This window comes from Equus przewalskii, chromosome 14 (assembly GCF_037783145.1).
Source record: "Equus przewalskii isolate Varuska chromosome 14, EquPr2, whole genome shotgun sequence".
Classification (NCBI taxonomy): domain Eukaryota; kingdom Metazoa; phylum Chordata; class Mammalia; order Perissodactyla; family Equidae; genus Equus; species Equus przewalskii.
Window position 1 is genome coordinate 28,546,909 of NC_091844.1, and position 22,531 is coordinate 28,569,439.

The window sequence follows — 22,531 nt, forward strand, 5'->3', positions numbered from 1 at the left end:
CTTATAAACATGTCAAAATGTGTTCAACTCCATCAGAAATCAGGAAATACAAATTCAAATCACAACGAAATACCATTACACACAGACAAGATTGGCAAAAATTTTTAAATCTGGTAAAACCAAGTGTTGTCTAGACTGTGATCTCACCACTTGGAATTCAGTTTACCGTTATACACGTTCTAGACCTGGGGTTGGCAAACCACTCCACTCCTAGGTATATACCCAAGAGAATCAAAAACAAGGACTCAAACAGATACTTGTGTGCTAGCGTTCATAGCAGCACTATTCACAAGAGCCAAAAGGCAAAAACAACACGAGCGTCCATCAATAGATGAACAAAATGTGATATAGTTATACAATGGAATATTATTCAACCATAAAAAGGGATGAAGTTCTGACACCTGCTACCACATGAACGAACCTTGAAAACATCATGCTAAGTGAAAGAAGCCATACACAAAAGAAGAAATATTGTATGATTCTACTTACATGAAACATCTAGATTAGGCAAATTCATAGAACTAGAAATCAGATTAGAGGTTACCAGGGGCTGGGAGGGGTGGACATTGAGGACTTATTGCTTAATGGGTAACAGAATTTCTGTTTAGGGTGATGAAAAAGCTTTGGAAATAGATAGTGGTAATGGTTGCACAACACTGTGAATGTAACTGATGCCACTAAAATGTACACTTAAAACAGTTAAAATGGCAAATTTTGTTATATATATTTTACCACAATTTACAAAAAAAGAAAGGAATGAAGTACTGATACGTGTTACAATGGGGATGAACCTCAAAAACATGATGCCAGACACAAGGGTCCCATGTCTTATGACTCCATTCATACGAAATATCCAGAATGGGCAGAGTCATAGAAACAGAAAGCCGGGTGGTGGCTGCCAGAGGCTGGGAGGAGGGAGAAATGGGGAGTAATTGCTTAACGGGCACAGGGTTTTATCTGGGAGTGATGAAAATGTTCTGGAACTGGAAAGACGTGGTGGTTGCACAACATTCTGAACGTACTAAATGCCATTAAACTGCTCACTTCAAAACGGTTAATTTTATGTAATGAGCAAATTCACCACAACTACAAAAAAACGAAAGGAACAAGCTATCGATTCACACAACAACACGGATGAATTTTAAATGAATCTTTCTAAGTGAAAGAAATGAGACCCCAAAGACTATGTAACAGGAGCTTCGGAAAACAGTGTTTTGATTGGATACTCTAAGGCTAAAAACAAAAAGAACATTACACAAGTACTGTGCTACAGTTGGCAAGTCTGTCTCATATCTGAGGAGACATGACGACTAAATACAATGTGGTATTCTGCATTGGGTCCTACAACAGTAAAAGGACATTAATGGAAAAATTGACAAAATCCAAAGAGTCTGTAGTTAACAGCACCGTACCAACACTAACGTGTTCGTTTCCAACGGGCCATAATTATGTAAGATGTTTACATTAGGGGCAGCTGGGTAAAGGGTACAGAGGAACTCTGTACCAACTTCCCTGCTTTTCTAGACATGTAAAAGTTTTTAAAAATGCAACATTTTAAAAAAATAAACGAAAAACCAGGCAGCAGGCCCTACTTTGCTGATCCTACCCTAGAAGGAATCTTGGTCACATGCATCAAAACACATGTCCAAGGATTTTTGCAGCAACGTGGTTTGCAACACTCAAAACTGGAAACAACTCATAATCCAGCAAGAGTGGGCTGGATAAATAAATGTAGTAGAGTCATAAGATGGGATACATCCAGCAAGGAGAACTGACAACCTGCAACAACATGGCGGAATACTGCATCCTAGCGAGGGAAAGGAGGACAGCACAGAAGAGCAAATAGGGTAAGATTACATTGAAATAACATTCAAAAACAGGCTCAACTTGGGGCCGGCTCCGTGGCCGAGTGGTTAAGTTCACGTGCTCCGCTGCAGCGGCCCAGGATTCAGATCCTGGGTGCAGACATGGCACCAGTCGTAGGCCATGTTGAGACAGCGTCCCACATCCCACAACTAGAAGGACGTGCAACTAAGATATACAACTGTGTACGGGGGAGGGGGGGCGGTTTGGGGAGATAAAGCAGAAAAAAAAAAAGATTAAAAAAAAAAAACAGGCTCAACTAAACTATACTGTTTAGAGATCCATCCATAGGTGGTAATATTGCTAGGTTGACTTATGAAATTGCAGATACTCAATGATTTTTTACCTACAAAAAATGGTGATTTCACATGGGTCAACCTTAATTAATAAAAAGAAAAACAAGGAAATCACTGTCACAAGTCAAAAGAGTGGTTACCTCCGGGGGATGGGAGAGGACTGCAATTGGGAATGGTAAACAGGGGACTTCCGGGAGCTGGAAATGGCCTATTTCTTGATCTAAGTTTCGGTTACACAGGTGTTCCTTTATACATTTTCATTAAGTTGTATACGAAGGTTTTGTGTACTTTCCTATATATGTAATTCACAATTTTTAAAATGTAAAAAAATTAATGTCATATCTATTTTATGCAGAACATTATGCGCAGATTCATGGGGAATACAAGACAGGATAACACTGAATTGTTGCCTTTAAAAAGTTTATAGGGGCTGGCCTGCTGGTGTAATGGTTACGTTCACATGCTCCGCTTTGGTAGCCCAGGGTTCACAGGTTCGGATCCTGGGCACAGACCTACACACCACTCATCAAGCCATGCTGTGGTGGCATCCCACATATAGAAATAGAGGAAGACTGGCACAGATGTTATCTCAGTGACAATCATCCTCAGCAAAAAAAAAAAAAAAAAAAGTTTATGATCTACCTGGGCAGATAAGACCCACACAAAAAAGGATACCTAATTTCAAATCAACAGGGAAAGATTAATTTTCAATGCATGGTGTTGGGACAACTGAGAAAAAAAGTCTGATCCATATTTAATACCATATCCCAAATGGCTGAAAGATTTAAGTACAAAAAAAAATGAAACTATACAAATTCTAGAAGAAAAGCAATGGAAGAGTTTTAAAAAATAATCATGGAAGAGAGAAGGTCTTCTTTAAGTAGAACATGAAATTCTGAGGCCACAGACACACACATACACACACAAACCTGATAAGTTTAACTAAAGAAAATTTTATAATAATAACTACCAAAAGTCAAGCCAAAAAGCAAACAACATGCTGGGGAGAAATATTTGGAACTCATACCAGACAAATGGCTAATTTCCTTAATATATCAAGAGCTCCTGCAGCTAAATAAGGTCAATAATACAAGAGAAAAACGAAAAATGAGATAGACATGATTCCTTGAAAGGGAAAGGCAAATGGTTCCAACATAATTAAAGCTACAATAAGGTACCGGTTTTGCCTTTCAGATGAATCACCATCAAGATCTGATCGCTCCTTGTATTGGTGAGAGAATAAGAAAGCAGGCAGTATGGAAAGTAAGTCAGCAATATATTAAAATTACGTGAGCCTGTTTGACTCAGCAATTTCAACGAATTTCAAATCTTCCAAGAATTTATTTCTAGAAATTTGGATATGCTTGCATATGTACAAAGTGATATGTATATACAAGAATACTCACTGTATCATTTGAAATGGCAAGATGTAAGAAACCTAAATGTCCATCATAATACACTATGTATTATAAGTACATTATGGCACATTCATATAATGAAATACTAAGCAGCTATCAAGAGGCATTAGGCAGCTCCAGGTTTACTAATAAAAAATGACCTCCAACATATTTTAAGTGGGAAGAGAAGCAAATTTCAGCACAGACTGTATAATATGCCACAGTTAGTGTACACACAATCATAGATACATTAGTAAACATGCACACATATGCAAGCATGAAGGTATACGCGTCATTACTCACCCTAGAATAAGTATGAGCAAGAGCAAGTTTGTGAAAATGAGTTCAGTTGTGTTCTTGGTTTTATAAAAACAACAACAAAAAAGATTCGCAATGATGTGTGCAGCGACAGCAGAGGCACTGATGAAAGTTGTCTACCACTTATGGCTTCCGCTCACAGAGGCTCTTCACCCCCACTAATGTCCTGGGTCAGGCTCTTGCCAGAATTATCATCATGATCTCCTAAGTAGTCGGCCTGCCTAGGCCATCCTACCCAATAACACCAGTGACACTCCGAAAACAGAAATCCAGTCACACCACTTCCCAGCGGCGACTCCATGCTAGACAGAAGGCAGAACCCAAACTTCCAGAGCACAGTCCACAAGGCCCCCACCAGGCCACCTCTGCACACCTCCTGGCCTCGCATCCTGCAACAGCCACCACAGCCCCTTCCACACAACCGTGCGACACCCCTGTGTCTTTAAGCATGCCTTCTCATTGACAACAGTGCCTTCCTCTATTTCTCTCTTTGGAAAACCTCCTTTCTTAAGGCCTAGTTGAAACGCCACCTTTTCTGTGAAACCCTATCGGACTTCTCAGGCTTGGTTTCCCTCTGGACTCCTAGACCACCTTGCAGACAACAAAAATATCAAAGCACGTATCACAGCACAGATCAATGGTTAACACGGCACAGCAGAATGAACAAGGATTTTGCAGAGACCCTGGCCACTGTGACGAGTTATCTCCCCAGCCTCTCTCATCCTCATGCCTTCGTGTGTAAAATGCGTGAAGGGCTAAGTGCGGCATTGGGCGCATAACAGGAACTCAATAGGTGCCAAACAAACTGTGTGACTGTGACAGAGTCACGCAACCTTTATGAGCCCTCGGAGCAGTTAAAATTCACGTTTCTACATTACAGAATTGTTGAGGATTAGATGAGAGAGAAGGCCCCTCGCGTAGTTCTTAACCTATCAATGGCTAAGTGTTTCATGAATGAATTAATACTTTCAACTAAAGGATTAAAAATGACTTGACCCAAACATACACTATTTCGAACCGTAAGAGAGAGAAGATTGCAGAAGGATGCATGTGAAGTGGAGGAGGGGAGGAGACCAAGACGGGTACGTAGGGAAAGAGAATGTAAGAACACGAGTGTTGGAGGCAGCGGTCTGAAAGTTCTTTATACACACTAGGACACCACACAGTTCAGAGAAAATAGAACCTAAGAATATGCCAGAACTTCTGGGCTCCATTTCAGTTTCCATCGTCTGGAGAAAAGTCAAAGCAATGGATTGACTGCAGGGTCTTACACTAGAACTGGAACACGATGTAGCTTTTGGTGACTACCTTCTGCCCCAAATCAGAAAAACTTCAAACTTACAAAGTTAAGGGCAGAGAAAGGAGATTTTCAGGGCGAAGATGCAAACCTAATCTTGGCAACTCCATCCCAGCAGCTGGGAAAAAAGATAGGAAGATGCAAAACCCCACCAACCCGGAAAGTGGATGGTCAGGTTTCTGTGGGGAGGGCACTGAAACGCAGAGGGCACACGCAGCACCAAATGCCCAATAAACCAGTCTCTCCCTTCCAGCAGTTTATAAGGCAGCCCAAGGAGTCGTTTAGAAGTATAGTTCCTTTTAGTTCCATCCCTTTCCCTGATTGTATGTGTGTTTCCATATATATATATGTATACCTCACTTCCCTTGATCATACGTCTGTATGTGGCAGAAGATATTCTAGGGGAAGAAACTGGACTTACAACCAAGTATGCTTAGTTATAAAACTAGTACTGCATAGGTTTACAAATTTAAATAGCCTAATTTAAACATATATATACACATTTACACATACATGAGGATATATATATCCTCATTATATATATACATATATATATATCCTTGTTATATATATATCTTCATTATATACAGAGAGAGGATATATCTCTCTCTCTGCATATATTTAAATCTCTCTCTATATATATATCTATGTCTTCTGTGTGGTAATGGGCTTGTACTCAGTTACGGTGCCAGACAGGTAACCGTATTTCGCAAGGTTCGGATAATGTTGGATAGACCACAATATACGCTCTGAATCAGTGCCCAATATATGCTTCCGTTTTCTCATAGCGAAATAAGGTTTCTTCACCTTCTTGGTGCTGTTTAATGCTATTAACCTTAAATTCAGTGAGTTTGCCCTTTTTACATTTATTGCACTGTCTTCTGTCACTTTGTTTCCCATGGTTATGTTTCCTTGTTTTCTTTCTTTCCTATCCTTTGCTATAAATTTTGTATTTTCTTCTACCCCACCCCCGACCTCCAGTAATCTGGAACATCTACAGTATGTTTTGAGTAATGTCAACGGTACTTTCGGAGAGAAAAAAGTTAGCACTCTTCCAATTTCTCCCACCTCCTCCTTCATTTTACCTCCTGCTTTTTGTTGGTATCCTCATAACATATTTCCCCCTCTCTATTAGAAAAAGAGATATTTAATATAAAATAAATGTATTTCAAGTACAGGGTAAGCTACATTGTTTTTGTTTTAGAAAGCCAATCGTCACAGTTATTTAAATTTAGACTCTACATTTAGCGTTGACTGCCAGCCCCTTCACACCACAACTTCCTCTTGACTGATCCCATTCATCTCCAGAAAATCTGAGTTCCTGCATATTTGGAAATGTTTTTATGAAGCCTTTACATGTGAATGGCAACGTTACTGGGTATAGAATTCTCAGGTCAAACTTTTTACCTCAATACTCTGAGAACTGCCAATACGTATATCCAACAAAGAACTCACATCCAGAATAAAACAAGAACTGTTACTGCCCAATAAGAAAAAGACAGAAACACAATAGAGAAACGGGCAAACGGCCTGAACTGGTAGTCCACAAGGATGTACAAAAAGGTGCTTAGTCTCATCAGTTAGCGGGAAAACGTAAATTAAAGCCACAATGAGATATCATCATAACCTAACACAGTGGCAGACAGACTGGTGATCACGTTTGCTCGTAAGGATGCGGGCCACTGGTGGTGGGAGCTTAAACTGTTACAACCACTTTGGAAAACGGAAAATAGCTACCTCCTAAAGCTGAACGTACACAATTTCAGTCCTAGGTACATACTCAACATCTAAGTGGATACATACATGTACCAGGAGACATACGTAAGAATGTCTTATGTCAGCATGATTCATAACAATATCAAATTGGAAACAGTCCAAAGACCATCAACGAGCTAATGGATAAATGGTGGTATATTCATAAAACAGAATACTATATAGCAATGAGAAGGAATAACCTACAGGTCCCGCTACACTCACATAGATGAATCTCACAAACACAACACTGAACAACAGAAGCCAGAACATACAAGAATAAACACATATGTACATATGATTCCATACATATGAAGTTCAAGAACAGGCAGAACTGATCAACCTGGTCAGAAGTTAGAATAACAGCTACCTTTGGACAGGGGTTGGCAAACTATTTACGTTAAGGGTCAGATGGCAAACACTTAAGGCTTTGCAGGGCACGCAGTCTCTGTGGCAACTACTCATCTTTGCCGGTGTAATACAAACCAGAGACAATACATAAACAAATGAGCGTGGCTATGTTTCATTAAAACTTGATGGTCACTGAAATTTGGACTTCATATCATTTTCATGAGTCATGAAATATTATTCTTTTGATTTGTTTTAACCATTTAAAAACATCAAAACCGTTTCTGGCTCACAGATAGGAGCTGGAGTTGGTCTGCAGGCCATAGTTTGATTTAGGGAGTCAGGTGTAAGAGACTGGGCGGGGACATAGGGGTGCTTCTCATAAAGCTCTATTTCTTGATCTAGATGTGGTTACACAAGTATGTGCCTTTTGTAAACTGTATTGTGCTGTACACTTAAGATTTATATACCTTCTTACATGTGTGTTTCAATTACAAGGACGTTTTTAAAAACTATTTTTTTTTTGAGGAAGATTAGCCCTGAGCTAACATCTGCTGCCAATCCTTTTTTTTTTTTTTTTTTTTGCTGAGGAAGACTGGCCCTGAGCTAACATCCATGCCCATCTTCGTCTACTTTATATGTGGGATGCCCACCACAGCATGGCTTGACAAGCGGTGCTGTGTCCGCACCCGGGATCCGAACCAGCGAACCCTGGGCCACGGAAGCAGAACGTGCGAACTTAACTGCTGCACCACCTGGCTGGCCCCTTAAAAAATATTTTTTAAACAGTAAAAAAAAAAAAAAAAAAACAAGTTAAAAAACCAAGTACCTGTGACTAATTTAGTTTTTTTTAAATTAATTTATTTGTAGGCGATTCTTTATCCTTGAAATTCAGTAAGTTCATCAGGATCACTATTTGTTGGTTTTTATTCATTTTCTTTCATTTTGAAAAAGCTTTCTATATTAGCTTTGACTCCGGCCTTTGTTCAGTTTGTTCCATGCTCTTTCCTGGGAACACCACGGAATGTTCCAACATCCCCGACAGAACAATTCTGTCTGTAGGATCCCTCCTAACTCTCTTCTGTGTCCCTTATCTCCACTCTGGCTAGCTCCTTTCCATTTTCTTTTCCTGTTTTGGAGGGATCTTTCAAGCCTGTCCTCCTTCCTTATTGATTTGCTTTTTCTGTAACTCTGATTCTGCTTTTTGCAGCTTCTAGTACAGTTATAAATGCTTGTACAATGGCACGCTTCTTCTGGAGCTTAATATCCATACTTCTTGTGACCTCTGTAACTATTCTAGCACCTCACCTTTCATTTCTGATTTCACCACCACCATTTTAGCCAACTTCCTTGAAAGTATAAATCAGTTGTTCAAATTCTTGTATTTTCTAATGTAAATCTTTTTTTTTTTCTCCCAAGGAAGATTAGCCCTGAGCTAACATCTGCAGCTAATCCTCCTCTTGTTGCTGAGGAAGACCGGCCCTGAGCTAACATCCGTGCCCAACTTCCTCTACTTTATATGCGGGACGCCTACCACAGCATGGCTTGCCAAGCAGTGCCATGTCCGCACCCGGGATCCGAACCAGCAACCCCGGGGCCGCTGAAGCGGAACGTGGGCACTTAACCACTGCGCCACCTGGCTGGCCCCGTAAATCTTCATTTTGAATGTGATATTTAACCTCTCCACTTTTCCCCACAGTATTTGAATGGGTTGCATGTTGAATTTTTTGTTTGCCTGTTAAGCTTTCAATGGGAGAAGTTTATCTCCAGGGTTCCCCCCCCCTCCCCGGGCACTATTACATTTGAATTGGATAATTCCTTGTTGTGGAGACTGTCCTGTGCATTACAGAATGTTTAGCAGCATCTCAGGCCTCTACCCACTAGATGCCAGTAGTACCACACCAGTTGTGATAACCAAAAATGTCCTTGGATACTGCCAAATGTGCCCCGGGAAGAAGGGGGATACGTTAGCCCTCAGTGGAAAGCCACTGGTCTAGACTCACTTGCCCAAAAATAAAATCTCCTTACTCCTATTTCCCTGACACTGCTCAAATTCCTCCCTTAGAAATTAAGCTAGAGAGCTGGATGTTGTAGAAGTCTCCATTAGTTCAGAAGTTCAGCAGCCTGAGGGGGATGGGGGAACGGGGGCTGGCTGTGGACAGCTGTGACTGGGAAACGGCATCTCCACGCCCTCTGTCTGCCGGGGCCAACGCCTCTCCATGTGTATGTATGTTTGTGTGTGTGTGGGGGGGGGGGGGCGGGTTGGGTTGTGCTCTGTCCTGAGGCTGGGATTTGGGTTTATTTCCTCATATGGGAGTGAGCCGGTCACTCTGATAAGAAATTAAGTTAAATTGAAGTCCCATGGTTTACAGGATTCTTGTTTGGTGGTTCAGCACATATTTTTCTCTGCACAATGGCCATTGTTTGGTGCTATTGGCCCTCAGCTACAAAGCTGGCTTCTAAGATATGGTTTCCCATCTCTCCAGCCAACCGTCCTCACCCCAGACCTTATCCCCATCAGAAGCTGGAGCAGACAGGGAAAAGGGGACTGTTTGCATTCCCAACTTCCCAGAGAGCATGCCTTCTAGATGGGTGGTCCCCAGCCATCTCTCCAATTGGTGGGGTCCTTCTGAGCCTGCTATTGTTTTTCCCAACACTGGGAGTTATATGCCCCATGTCCTCCTTTATTTTAATTCAAATTGATCTTAAACTGGCAGACAGCCCCTGCAATTCATGGTTTAAAACTGGGGCAATTTCCAAATTTCAGTTGACGAAATTTTCTCTTCTGTTTTTGTTTCCTTTGGTCCCTTTTGCCAGGTTTCAGGAAAAGAGTATTTGGCTACCTTGCTGGTAAATCACCACTTTTTCTTCTTTCTCCACAGAGGTAGAGTGGCCCGGCAACGAAACGGCTCAACTCTTCTTAAAGAAAAATCGGTTTTACATCTCGCTTTGAGTTGTCGGAGAAGTGAAGTTTTTTCCTAAAATACATAATGGAAAGCCCTGGGGTAGAGCTCAGGAGAGCAAAATCCAATTTTTGAGAAAACGCCCGTTATGTGGCTCTAGGTGCTTTTCTTTGCCCTGTGCACTTAATTTTATACTCACTAAAATAGAAAAACATGCTCTGTTCCACTTCTGCACTAGGCTCAGGAGAGAATGGAGTGTGTCCTTTCTGCTATCAGCAAGAGATACTAAACACAAGAAACTACTCACGAATGCCTAACAGAAAGAAGGACCCTCTGTTTCTAAATGATCCTTCCCCCTTCCCCCTTCTTTCTCTACACAGAGACAAGGGCACCCACACTTTCCCAGGAGGGGAACTCATGGCCAGGTATAGATTTAGGCTGCGGCATTTCTTCTCTTTATGACATTGGTACATCATCAGTCTACAAATAATGCACAGGTGTCGAGCTCACACAAAGGGTTTACTGTACCCATCTCCTTTTTCCAAACAATCCTATATAATGCCTTAGTATCCTGATGTAATCTTAGTGGACGTAAAGCTGAACAGCTTAAGCTTACACAACTAATTAGATTCCACTTCCATGCTAGTCAGTAACTGACAGCTAGCATGTTGCCTCCTGTCAGTCACAAATCCATGCCGTGGGCAGGTAGATGTTGGGCCCTACCCTGGGTCAGGTGTGTCACATGAATTTTTTTAAAACTAAAATCTCAGCTCAGCTGCCTGTGAGCTCATGGGCAGCATGCTGGGCCTGCTGGTAATACACAGAAACACCTTCATAACAGTGGGCACACGCACTAATGACAAAGATTAGAGGTAAGGAGAACGCGCCTAAACCAATCTGACATCTTTGTAGAGTTTAAATATGGAGGTAGAATAAGGTTGATCAGTTAACCAAAAAATATGTGGAGTACTTACCATATGCTCAGTACTAGTCTAGATGCTATAGAAATACAACATTCAGTTCCTGTTCTTAAGGAACCTTGGGTTTAACTGAAAAGACTAGTGCACATATAGTAACAAATCATGGAAGACAAAGAAGAATCCAGCACAAAAATTTGACCCTTCTTCAATACGGATGCTGTTAACCCTCCCAACCTCCCAAACTATCTGTTGGTTTTTTAACATACCGCCTCCTCAATTTCTCTCCACATCTCTTTCACACTTCCTTCACAGCCTCTTGTTTGAGATTCCCTCCCCTAATGTCGGCATCATCCATTCTCAGGCCTCTTCTTGATCTACACAGTCAGCCTGGTGAAATGACCATAATCGAAACTTCAGCTACCATGAGTTTGCTGAAGAACCTCGAATTCACAGATCCAAGCGGATGCACCCCTCCAGGTCCCACAGACATCTCAAAGGCTGGCTGTCCAAACCTGCCTCCCTCCCAGGATTTCAAATCTTGGTGAATGGCACCACCACCTGCCCAGTCACCCCGCCCAACTTGGAACCTCAGGAATCAACTGTGACTGCTGCTTCTTCCTTGCTCCTACATCCAACTGGTTGCTGAGCCAGTTACTTCTCCTTCCTTCTCTTATCCACCTCCTTCTCTTCTCCCTCCTACTCAATGTCATTCTTAGTTCAGGGACCCATTATTTCTTGCCTGAACTATGCCCGAGCTTGCAAACTGGTTTCTCTGCCTTTGGTATCATCCTCTCTTCCCCTGAAACTCTCCTCTCCCGCCACTCCCAATCTTTGACCTAACACACCAGTCACACTAGAACTACTTGTATTTCCCCATGCTGTCACATCTCTACATCTTTAAGCGGTTTTTCATCTCCATAATCTTCATGTCCCTTTGCCTGGAACACTCTGCCTTCTCCCTATTAATCTATTAAACCTCGACTTATCCTTTAAAACTCAGAGCAGATATCACCTCCTCCAGAAGTTCTTTCCGACACCCTCCTACCCAGAGTCAGATTCTCCACCTTTATACTGGAGTCCAAATATTCTGTTGTCTGAAATAATACTTAAAAGACAGGGAGTTCCTTTTTATCTCAAACTGAATGGGGGGGGGGGGAATACATTCTCATAAAAACTATAGGAAATAGACTTTACATTATTGTAAACAGAGATAAGTCTCTGTGTCCCCATTCAAAACTGTGGTCCACAGTGAAGTTACCCAGTGGATACTGGACAACATCCCTCACTCGCCCAGACTTTCGCTATGTTCCAGCAAAAGAGATGTTGTTCTTGTATTGGTCTTTGGCTACCTCTTTAGGGCAGGATGATCAAGTGGATAAAAATACAGCATTTCTATGAAGGCAACATCTAAAATCTGTCTCCTAAGCTCCTTTTACTATGGTTTAATGTCTCCAGCTGCCTGTGGACTGCTCCTCAGAGACATCAGGACAAGGCTTAAAAGTCAGCACAGAGCTGTTTCTTTACCTATAAAGTGAGGAGCAGATGATCTCAAAGGATGCTATTCCCACTAAAAAGTCATCTGGACTCATTCCCTGTCCTAAACTGGCTCTCCTGGTGAATCTCCCCATTTCTGAGAATAGACAAAATGCATAAAGGGCCTAGCCAACAGTCATTGCAGCTCAGTGTCCTATCTCTGAGAGTGGTGTTACAGGACGCTTAAGGGGTGGTCGGGGGATCTCCAACGTGTGCCACAAAATATTAGAAATATATCAGTGCTCTCTTCCTCCAGTAATTCAACAGGGAACTTCAATTTGTGCTAAGTTTTCTCAAATCTGTATATACCATACTACCTTTTGGAGTAAGGTATTTTCTTTCATGTCACCTAAGTTTATTTCTTTGAAGCTTCCGAGCTGCCTCTAATTACAGTATTTCGAAATTCAGAGAACAAGTCCATATGAACTCTATCCATACCTTCACTTGGCGTTTGGGTTTTCGGTCACCTGGATGCCCATTTTGGGCAAAGTTGCTTATTTGGCAAAAACCACCAGGGAGCTTGAATTTTAGGGTCTTTCTGTTACTCTATAGCACCTTTTCATGCTTTTACAAAGCTGTTCCCATACTTAATTTTCAATCATTTATTTTGAACACTTCATGGTGTCTCCAAATTTCACTGTCACGTCTATGAAAAATTCTTCCTTATACTGACCTGCAATCTGCACCTCTCTACCTAGAACTGTTGAGGAGATGAGTTTCTGAAATAAGAGATGGTTCCAACCTGACACTAATCCCCAAGTGAGTGGCTTTATTCCTGACCCTTGTCCTGAGCCCAAGTTCACAAAGACAAATTCTGCCATACCAGCTGATGGAAGCACTTGTCCAGACATTTCTGGAAAACAGGACGGCTTTCCCTAACATGAACCCCAGTACCTCTAGAAACTGTTTCCAAGTGAATCCCTTCTTCTTTGGCCCCCTTCATTCCTAATACCACTGTTTTAGTTAGGACTCATTTCTCAACAATTTCAATCATAGTATAGCGCGGTGGTTAAGAGTCCAACCCCTAGGTTCAAATCTCACTTCCAGGGGCCGGCCCAGTGGTGTAGTGGTTAAGTTTGCACGCTCTGATTTGGCAGCCTGGGGTTCATGGGTTCAGATCCCGGGCACGGGCCTACACATTGTTCATCAAGCCATGCGGTGGAGGCATCTCACATATAAAATAGAGGAAGATTGGCCCAATCTTCCCCACCAAAAAACAAAACAAAACAAAACCCTCACTTCCACCACTTGTTAGCTCTATGACCTGGTAAATTACTTTGTCTAACTTTGCTTTCTTCATCATTAAGATGGAACTACTGACAGTACCCACCTCATATATAGACGTTACAAGGATTAAATGAGGCGGTAACTGTAGAGTACTTGGCACTGTGCCTGGAACGGAGCAAGTATTTCATAAATATTATTATTATTAAATATTATTATTATTATGAATAGCTTCCCAACTGGTCTCTTACCACAAGATTATTATCCTTCACCAATCCATCTCTCATGCTACTTATAGGACACACTTTCAAAAGTATTTCTTGATTATAAAATACATATTTCCTTATGGAAAATTCAGAAACCATATGAAGGAAAAGTCACCCAAAGTCTGACCATTGAGACAATCACTGTTGATATATTTCCTTCTAGCTTTTTTTCTAATTTTTTTTTTTTTTAAGATTTTATTTTTTTCCTTTTTCTCCCCAAAGCCCCCCGGTACATAGTTGTATATTCTTCGTTGTGGTATGTGGGACGCTGCCTCAGCGTGGTGTGATGAGCAGTGCCATGTCCGCGCCCAGGATTCGAACCAACGAAACACTGGGCCGCCTGCAGCGGAGCGCGCGAACTTAACCACTCGGCCACGGGGCCAGCCCCTCTAATTTTTTTTTAACCTAGGTGAGATGATTGTTTATACACTATTTGTGTGTGCTGTTTTCATCTAAGTATTTTCCCACAATTTAACATTTACCAACACAGGGTAGTTTTCGGTTTGTTTAGCAGCAAATACAAACTGGAGCAATAAATGATTGGCAGTGGTGGGAATCTCTGCTCCCCCTGTCTCTCGCCCCTGCCCCTGCCCTTCCTGGTCTGCCAAGGCAGAAGCTGCCAGTGCTGCAACCACTGGGTTTCCCTCATGCTGACAGTCCACCGCCTGTCACTAGCTTCCAGCTGAGACTTATCCTCTCGGGTTGGAGGGCTCCTCTGGTCTGAGGAATGCAGGAGAACGCTGAGCGTTCCGGCCCTCTCCTGTGCTACTGGCCTTACATCCTCCTGGCTTGCTCCTTGCTGCTCCTTAGACTGTGCTCTTGCATTCTTCGGCCTGGAGGGGCCACCTTCTCACCTCTCCCCATCTGTGTTCACTACATTTTTCAAAACCCAGCTCTGAACAAGACTTTGCTAGGTAAAACATTACCCTCCATAATGACACCCAAGCCTGGTGTTTCAGAGCACCCTTAGAAGTTTCGGCGCTTCCATACGACAGCATGGGTATTTGGCAGACACTGTCGAATGGGTGACTGAGTATTTTATTGTTCACGCTGTCTCTTCAAATCAACCACAAAGTTTTTCAAGATGAACCATATCTTATTTTTATCCTTCCTGGTAGTTAGTACAGAGCTAGGTAATCAATAAATGATTGACGGGTAAAGTAATAGCCAACACTTTTCCTCTATGATACACGTTTTTATTTCTTTTTCGTGCCTTACTGCACTCAATCGGCTTGATAACAGCTAACACTCCTATAGTGTGTAATTATGAGCCAGACACAGCTCTGAGCACTTTACACACATTAACCAACTTAATCCTCACCACAGCCCTGTGAAGGGGGTACTATTCTCATTTTCATTTTATGCATGAGGAAGTGATGGAATTAGAATTCAAATTAAAAAAAAAAAAACTAGTCTGATCAAACATAATATCCATATAATTGAATCCAACAATTAAAACATTTATTAAGGATCAGCTATGTCCCAGGCGCTAGGGAGGGATATTTCCTACCCTGGACGGGGAGAAACACCTAAGGAGGCAGACGGGACAGATACACACAGACACGAAGAGAGAAAGAACACAGGAGGGGCCCCGTCCCTATGACCAGAACAAGCTTCTCCCAAGTGCTGGGAAATGAGGGGCCTCAAAGTCCCGTCCTCATTAGTCAGATCCAGCAATGAACAGGGTTACCCGTCAGTGAGCATTTTGCAGGACCCTGCACATCTGTTCAATCTTCTCCTTGTTCCCAAGTGATTCCTTGTCAACAACCCCTCTGCCCTGTGCCCCAGGAGTCTGGAGTAGCTGGACTGGGCAGGACAGCCCAGGTCCTCCTCACCAACTAGGACACAACATCCCAACAAGTCATACGTAACAGGCAGGAAGACAGCCTTTTCGTAAGACCCGTTTGTGATCACAAAATCACAAGAATTCAACATGCTCATTGCCAGCATCAATGCGTTTTTTGATCAACATCTGAAACACATGTATCTCTTACACAACACTCTGTAAATAGCAGAAGCCGGAGCCTAGAGTGGACCTGGAGTTAGCAACGTGTCAGCAACCTCCACCGGGACAGCAGAGGTCCACAGAGCAGTCCTCACGGCCCCGGGGCCCTGCTTGTATCCAGAAGGCAAGGCTCAGAAATGGACCCAACTCCTCAGCTCCGCTACCCACACCACACCTGAAAGCTAACCACGCCCACCCATAACCCAGGGCCCGACCCCCAATCTCTCAGGCCCCTCAAACTCAGCTCGTCCAAACAGAACTCAAACCTACGCTCTCAGTCACCACCACCACCACCGAGGAGGAGACCTGAGTTGTCCTCATCCCCTCATGCCCCCCTCCTTCAGAGGCCCTCAAACCCACTCTGTGCCCTCCACCCACCCAACTCTTTCAGTCCAGGCCCCTGTCAGTTCTCGCCTGGCTCATGACACCACCTTTCTTACAGGTGCCCCCAACAATTGTTCTTCCCCACCACAAGCTAGAATAGTCTTTCAGAAGAACAAGGTGACAGGTCATTACTTGTTTTAAAACCCTCAGAAGCTCACTATTACCTCTGAGATCAAGTCAAAGTCCCAACCTTGCACCCTGCCTGCCTCTCAAACCACCTTTTGTTCATCCCTACACAGACTCCTCCCTTTTTGCTCCTGCAGACCAAGAGCAGTCCAAATAAGCCCCACCCTCACAGCCAGTGAGCTCAGGCCTCAGCATAAGCACCACCTCCCACAGGAAGGCCTCCAGGATGCCTTCATCTCAATCTGTGCCACGAAGCACCTGTGTCCACTTTCACTGACACACCACACACCACACAGCATCACTACTGGTTTCCTTCCATGTCTTTTCTACTAGCCTGTGAGCTCATCTGCGTGTCCCCAGGCCCCACCAGGGTGGCTGGCACACAGTAAATGTTTGCCAGATGAAAGACCGAGTCTAGAAACCCAAGCCCACCAGGCCACATCCGCTGGCCTTCCCTGACACCCAGGCAGACTTACCGACGCAATCGCAGGTGGGGAACTCGGCCTGGGCTCGCTTAGCAGGTGTGTCCAGCAGACTCTTGGTGGGCGTGTCCAGGTACTTAAGAGGTGACTCCAGGAAACCACTGAGGGTGGGAGTGAGTGGATTTTCGGCCTTGGTGGGTGTGGCTTCCTGGCCTCCCTCCTCTGAATGGAAGCAGGTGGTTGAGAGCACGGTCACAGCTCCCGAAGACTCGATCTTGATTTGCTTGGGGGAGCGAGTAGCAAAAGGGCTCTCGGGGGCTGGGAGACACGTTGGCTGGTTCTCGGGGTCCTGAACGGGCACAGACGGGGGGCCAGGAAGCCCAAAGCTATCCCCAAATTCAGCCTCGAACTGCCGGATGAGCTCTTCCAGCTTGTCATCGGCAGGGGGAAGAGGGCCGGCGGAGCCGGGCTGCGGGGTTGCCACGGGGCTGGGGGACCTCATTTCCTGAGTAGGGGGCAGCAGGCTGTCCCCAGAGGGACTAGGTGCAAATAGCGCAAGAGAAGGTTCTGGGGGTAGGGGGACAGCAGAGCCCTGTGAGGTGGGGACGGGGGTAGGTGGATGTGCCTGCACATCCTCGGAGGCCGGGGACCTCAGTCCTTCCAGGACTATCTGCCGCAGAGGCAGGAAGAGAGGCTGTGCTTCCCGCGGCCTGGACTTCTTGATCTGAATGGGCTTCCGGACACTGGGCTTGATTCCAGGGGTGGCCTTCTCGGTTCCCAGGGGACCTCCAGCTGGTGTCAGGGGCTTCTTCTTCTTCTCCTTGGGTGGTCTGTCCAGAGGCCGCGGGGCAGGTGAGCTTGGTGGTGCCCACCAGCCAGGAGCAGGAGGCTCCGTGGGAGGCGGGAAGGAGGCATCACGGGCCTGTTCCAGGAAGAGACTACGCTTATGGTGGAGGTGCTGCTGGAGGGCGGTCTGGGCCTTCTGGTGGGTGTCAGGCTCCGAGGATGGCGTGGGAGCTTCCCTCTGGAGAACTGGGGATGGGGACGGGGCTGGGGAGGAAGAGGGCGCCTCGACCTTGACCTTGGGCTTGGTGGGCAGGGCCTCGGGCCGCTTGAATACTGACTGGATGTAATCACTGGCACTGCCCAACAACTGCTCCAGTTCAGCCATGGGGTCAGGGCTCGGGCGGGGCATGGGCCAAGAGCTCCGGGGGGTGGCTGGTGGGGTGTCGGTGCCCCACACTTCAGGAAATTCTGTTCTAGGTGTTGCTGGAGGGAAGGCAGGGCTATCAGGGGCGAAGGGTGGGTGCTCTTCAGGGGGGACCACAGGCCACGAGGGGGCCCGGAGGTAGGACTGGGGAGATCTGAAAGGAGCAGGAGGGGACAAGGCCTCAGGAAGCGGGCAAGAAGCCTGGGAGGTGGCGTGAGAAGGCTGGGGGAGGGCAGAGGAGAGCTGTGTGAGGGCCTCAATGGCGATGGCGGTCTGCAGGCTGATGTTTTTTTCCTTGGCGATACTCAGGGCACTCTGGGACAGGGGCAGGCCCTCGGGGGGAGGTATCTGGGGGACCTCAGAGCTGAGGAGCGGCCTGGTGCTTGGTGCTGGGAGGCCAGCCTCAGCAGGAGGGAGAGTCCCTGGGAGCCTGGGCCGCTCCTCCCCTCCCTCCACGACCACAGACTTGATCTTCCCCTCCAGCCACTCGAGGTAGTCAGGGCATTCCGGGCCATCGCAGTTGCAGTTGGGAGGTTTCATGCCATGCCGAGCGAGGGCCAGGGCCGTCTGCAGTGTGTCAAGGTCTTCGCTGCCAGCAGAGCAGCCCTCGGGCCCTGACCGGGGTCCCCTGCTGTTGTTCCCAGCTTCGCGACTCATCTCACGGTTGAAGGTTTCATAGAGCCGAGTGCTAAGGGCCCCATAAGAGGACACAGCTTCGGCCACAGCCGAAAAGGCCACCAGATCGTGGGCATCTTCCAGGCGAGCGGTGTGAGCTGGGCCTGGGGCAGCGTCCCAGTCGGGCTTCTGGTCTACTCGCCAAGGACCGCCAGCCCCCAGCAGACTGGGTCCAGCGGGTTCTCTAGCACCATTGACCGGCGCCCCTGAGGCGCTTAGCTGCCTTGAGTCCCCATGGTACACTGGCCCTGAGTCCATTTGACCTGGAACAGGTCCATCAACTGGGCTGAGCTCTGAGCCTGTCTGAAGAGAGATGGGGAGAAAAAAAAGGAAAAGGATGAGCCATAATATTTGAAAAGCACTGTCTTGCCTCACACCACTCACTGCACAACTAAGCCCTGCTTTTCTTGCAAACCCACTCTGCCTCTGATACGGCCTGAACCTCAGCTCATCTTCCCATATCTCCTTTCCCAGCTAGGCGCACCGGCAGAAATGGAAGGCAGATCTTTAGGAGATCCTAGTGCGGAATTCTGAATGTTGCTCAGACCCTTTGAGAGCCTCAGATCAATCACAGTGATGAGGAGGCTCCCCTGAAATCAAGTATTTGTTAAGGACACACAAAAAGGTCTTTAACTTGCAATGAGCAAAGTGACACCAGGACCATGTTGACTTTGTTTTTTGTCAAGAGGGAAAGAAAGCTAACCAAGTACACCATGTAACAATGTGCCATAGTGCAGGGTGGGTGTGTGTATGGATAGACAATGAGCAGCTTTGATTAACAAATTCAGGTTGGACAAGGGGTCAGCCATAGCTTCTCAGCAGGAACGGTTCTTTTCTCTGCCCATTAATGCCCTCACTTAAGCCCAGGCTGAGCTTAGAGAACTGGTGACAAGATGACATTCCCACTCACAGCCCCAGGCCCGAGGGAAACACTTAACAAATGATCTGACACCATGTGTGTTTACCCCATGCTGAGCCAGTCATGTCGATGACAAGTGAGGTGCTGCATGGAATAAGATCCAGGCCTCTCCCCGAGCCCAGGAACCATCATTATTTACTTGATGTTCCCCAAAGCACACAGAAGGGCCCAAGAAGAAGGGGGCCAGAGGGCCCAGCCCCCCAAGTTAAAAGCTAATACAAAGATGTGGAATTAAGTTTGCAAGATTTGTCCCTCCAGAAAGAAAAGGGCCTTCTTACAATAGAATGCCAATGAAAACACAGAAGGAATGATGGATTTAGAAAGTCATCAGCGGATGCTATGCCTAGCAAGTGAAAGCTTGATGAGGCACAGGATATATACATGGTCTCAAAAATTACTGAATTACAATAGTAACTTCACAGTGGAGAAACCTACTGGACATCACCTTAACCAAATGATCAAAATTACCATCAGCACCAATATCGGGACAAGCCAACATCACGAGCTTCTTGATACGATACACTGAGAAGGTGTAACGTCACTCACACGGAGCTCCAGCAGAATGCATAACCTGTACCTAATTATGAGGAAACAGCAGATAAACCCAGACTGGAGGGCCTACTGGAAAGTGCCTGGATGGGTCTCCGCAAAAATTTCAACGGGAAAAAAGATAAACACCTCTTCCAGCTTTCACAAGACTAAAGAGACAGGAGCGTGAAATGCGTGCTCATAGGTTAGATCTTGGACTGGGGAAAAATAGCTATAAAGTACATCACTGGGACAACTGGTGAAATTTGAGTATGGATGTGGATAAGATCATACTGTGTCAACCTCAGTGTTCTTGCCTTAGATCATTATACCACAGGGATGCTAAAGAATATCCTTGTCCTTAGGACACACACACTCTGAAGTATTTGGAGATAAAGAGACACAGTGATCTCCGACTGACTCTCAGTTGCTTCAGAAAAAGTTACACGCATATATAAAAATATATACACATAGAGAAAATGATAAAGCAAATAAGGCAAAATGTAAACAATTTGGGGATGTGGGAGTTCCAGGTGCTCTTCTTGCAACTTTTCTATAAGTTTTAAAACTCTACCAAAATAAAAAGTTAAAAAAGAAATTAGTTCCTCAGGTAGAACACAAAGTGTATTAAAAATATGATTAAAATGAGACTGTCAAATATGGCCATCATGGGCTCTAAAGTGGTGGAGAGGGTGGGATTTGGAATCAGGCCTGCAAGAGGCGAGCAAAGGCTCCAGCCTCTGCTTCCCACCTCATCCTTGTCAGTGCTCCAACCCTGGTCACAAAGGACCCTCATGCTTTTCCAACATGCTTTTTGAGCTTTGCATATGCAGTTCTTATGGCCTGGAATGCCCTTCCCAGCCTCTGTGAGAGGCCACTCTGGTTCATCCTTCATCGACTCAGTGTCATCTCCTCCCTAACCTGGTTGGCAGAATTACCAGCGGCTCCTTCCCCTGTGGTCCTGTGGCACCTTGCATATGCCTCTATCAGCACTGATCACATGCCACTACTATTATTTCTTCAAGTAGCTGCCTCTCCCACCAGACAGCAGTTCCTTCAAGATGAGGTCCACATCGTAATGACTTCTGTGCGTCCTGTCCACAGCGGCAGCAGCAACACACTCCCAGTCCGTCCCCCACTGGCCATGGAATATGCCGGCCTTTCCCAGACCTTGATGGAAGACTACCTTTCAGAACTAGGAACAACCACCTTTCCTCTAGGAATGCGGCTGATCACCAGGACTCCCTTCTTTCCTTCTTAGAAACCTAACCTAATGTGGCTGCAAAGGCCACAAAATCTGAAGTGGTCAAATTTTACCTGCTTACATAGAAAAGACAGAAACAACATGCACGACCAAGAGGGAGCCTGAGGGAGCAGCATGGACTTACAAAAACAGTGTCAGAAAGACGAATGCTGCAGCAGCTGAGGCTTCCCCAAAATGGTCAAGACAACTAAAAGGATTTTAAAAGTTATTTTTGGTGTGTGAATAAGAGCGAGAAAGGGCTAAGCCGGCTCTGGAGCATCTGAATTCCCTGGGAAGAAAAATGCTCTTTGGACCAAAAAGAGGAAGAAAGGGAGGAGTAGACACAGAAATGAGGGGAGCGAAGCCAGGATAGGTGCGGAGATTTTAAGAAACTCTAAATTCCAGTTCCCAGCCAGCGGATCCCATTGGTACACTCCTCAGACCTGCGAGAGAAGGACAAGCATCATCCCCAACTTTCAGTCCACTGAGTGAGCACAGCCCCAGGAAAGACTCCTGATTGGGTAACAACAGGAACCACAGGGAGCCAGGTTCAACAAAGGCCATCACCTCATCAATGTCCAACTAATCTCATTGCTTTGCGTCGTGCGGTTGCTGGACCAGCAGATGGGGAGACGTCCTGGCTGACAGGTCACAAACTCGAGGGCTGCAGCCAAACCTGCCACAGATCTGTTTTGTTTGTTTGTTTTGCCAACATTAAAAAAATCAAATTTCACAAGAAACCCAGATTTCCTGGAAGGTCCACACTTCTGCCTGGCAACTTTGTCTCCAAAAGAGCAGCGGCCACCGCTCCAGCCACCCAAGCTTTGTCACCCGACTCTGCTTTCGTGAAACCAAGGCCAGGGATCAGGGATTATTTATCAATTGCCTGAATTAATTACCAC

The 22,531-nt window shown here is 45.2% G+C and overlaps 1 protein-coding gene across 5 annotated transcripts in view; it reads right to left on the reverse strand.

Annotated features, from left to right (window-relative positions):
• TET3 (tet methylcytosine dioxygenase 3) overlaps positions 1–22,531 on the reverse strand; it is a 102,944-nt gene that overhangs the window by 31,025 nt on the left and 49,388 nt on the right. For all 5 annotated transcript variants that reach the window (XM_008533673.2, XM_008533674.2, XM_070573775.1 and 2 more), the window contains one exon: positions 17,109–19,242. In XM_008533673.2, coding sequence (XP_008531895.2) covers positions 17,109–19,242 — 2,134 coding nt within the window. The remainder of the gene's footprint in view (positions 1–17,108; positions 19,243–22,531) is intronic.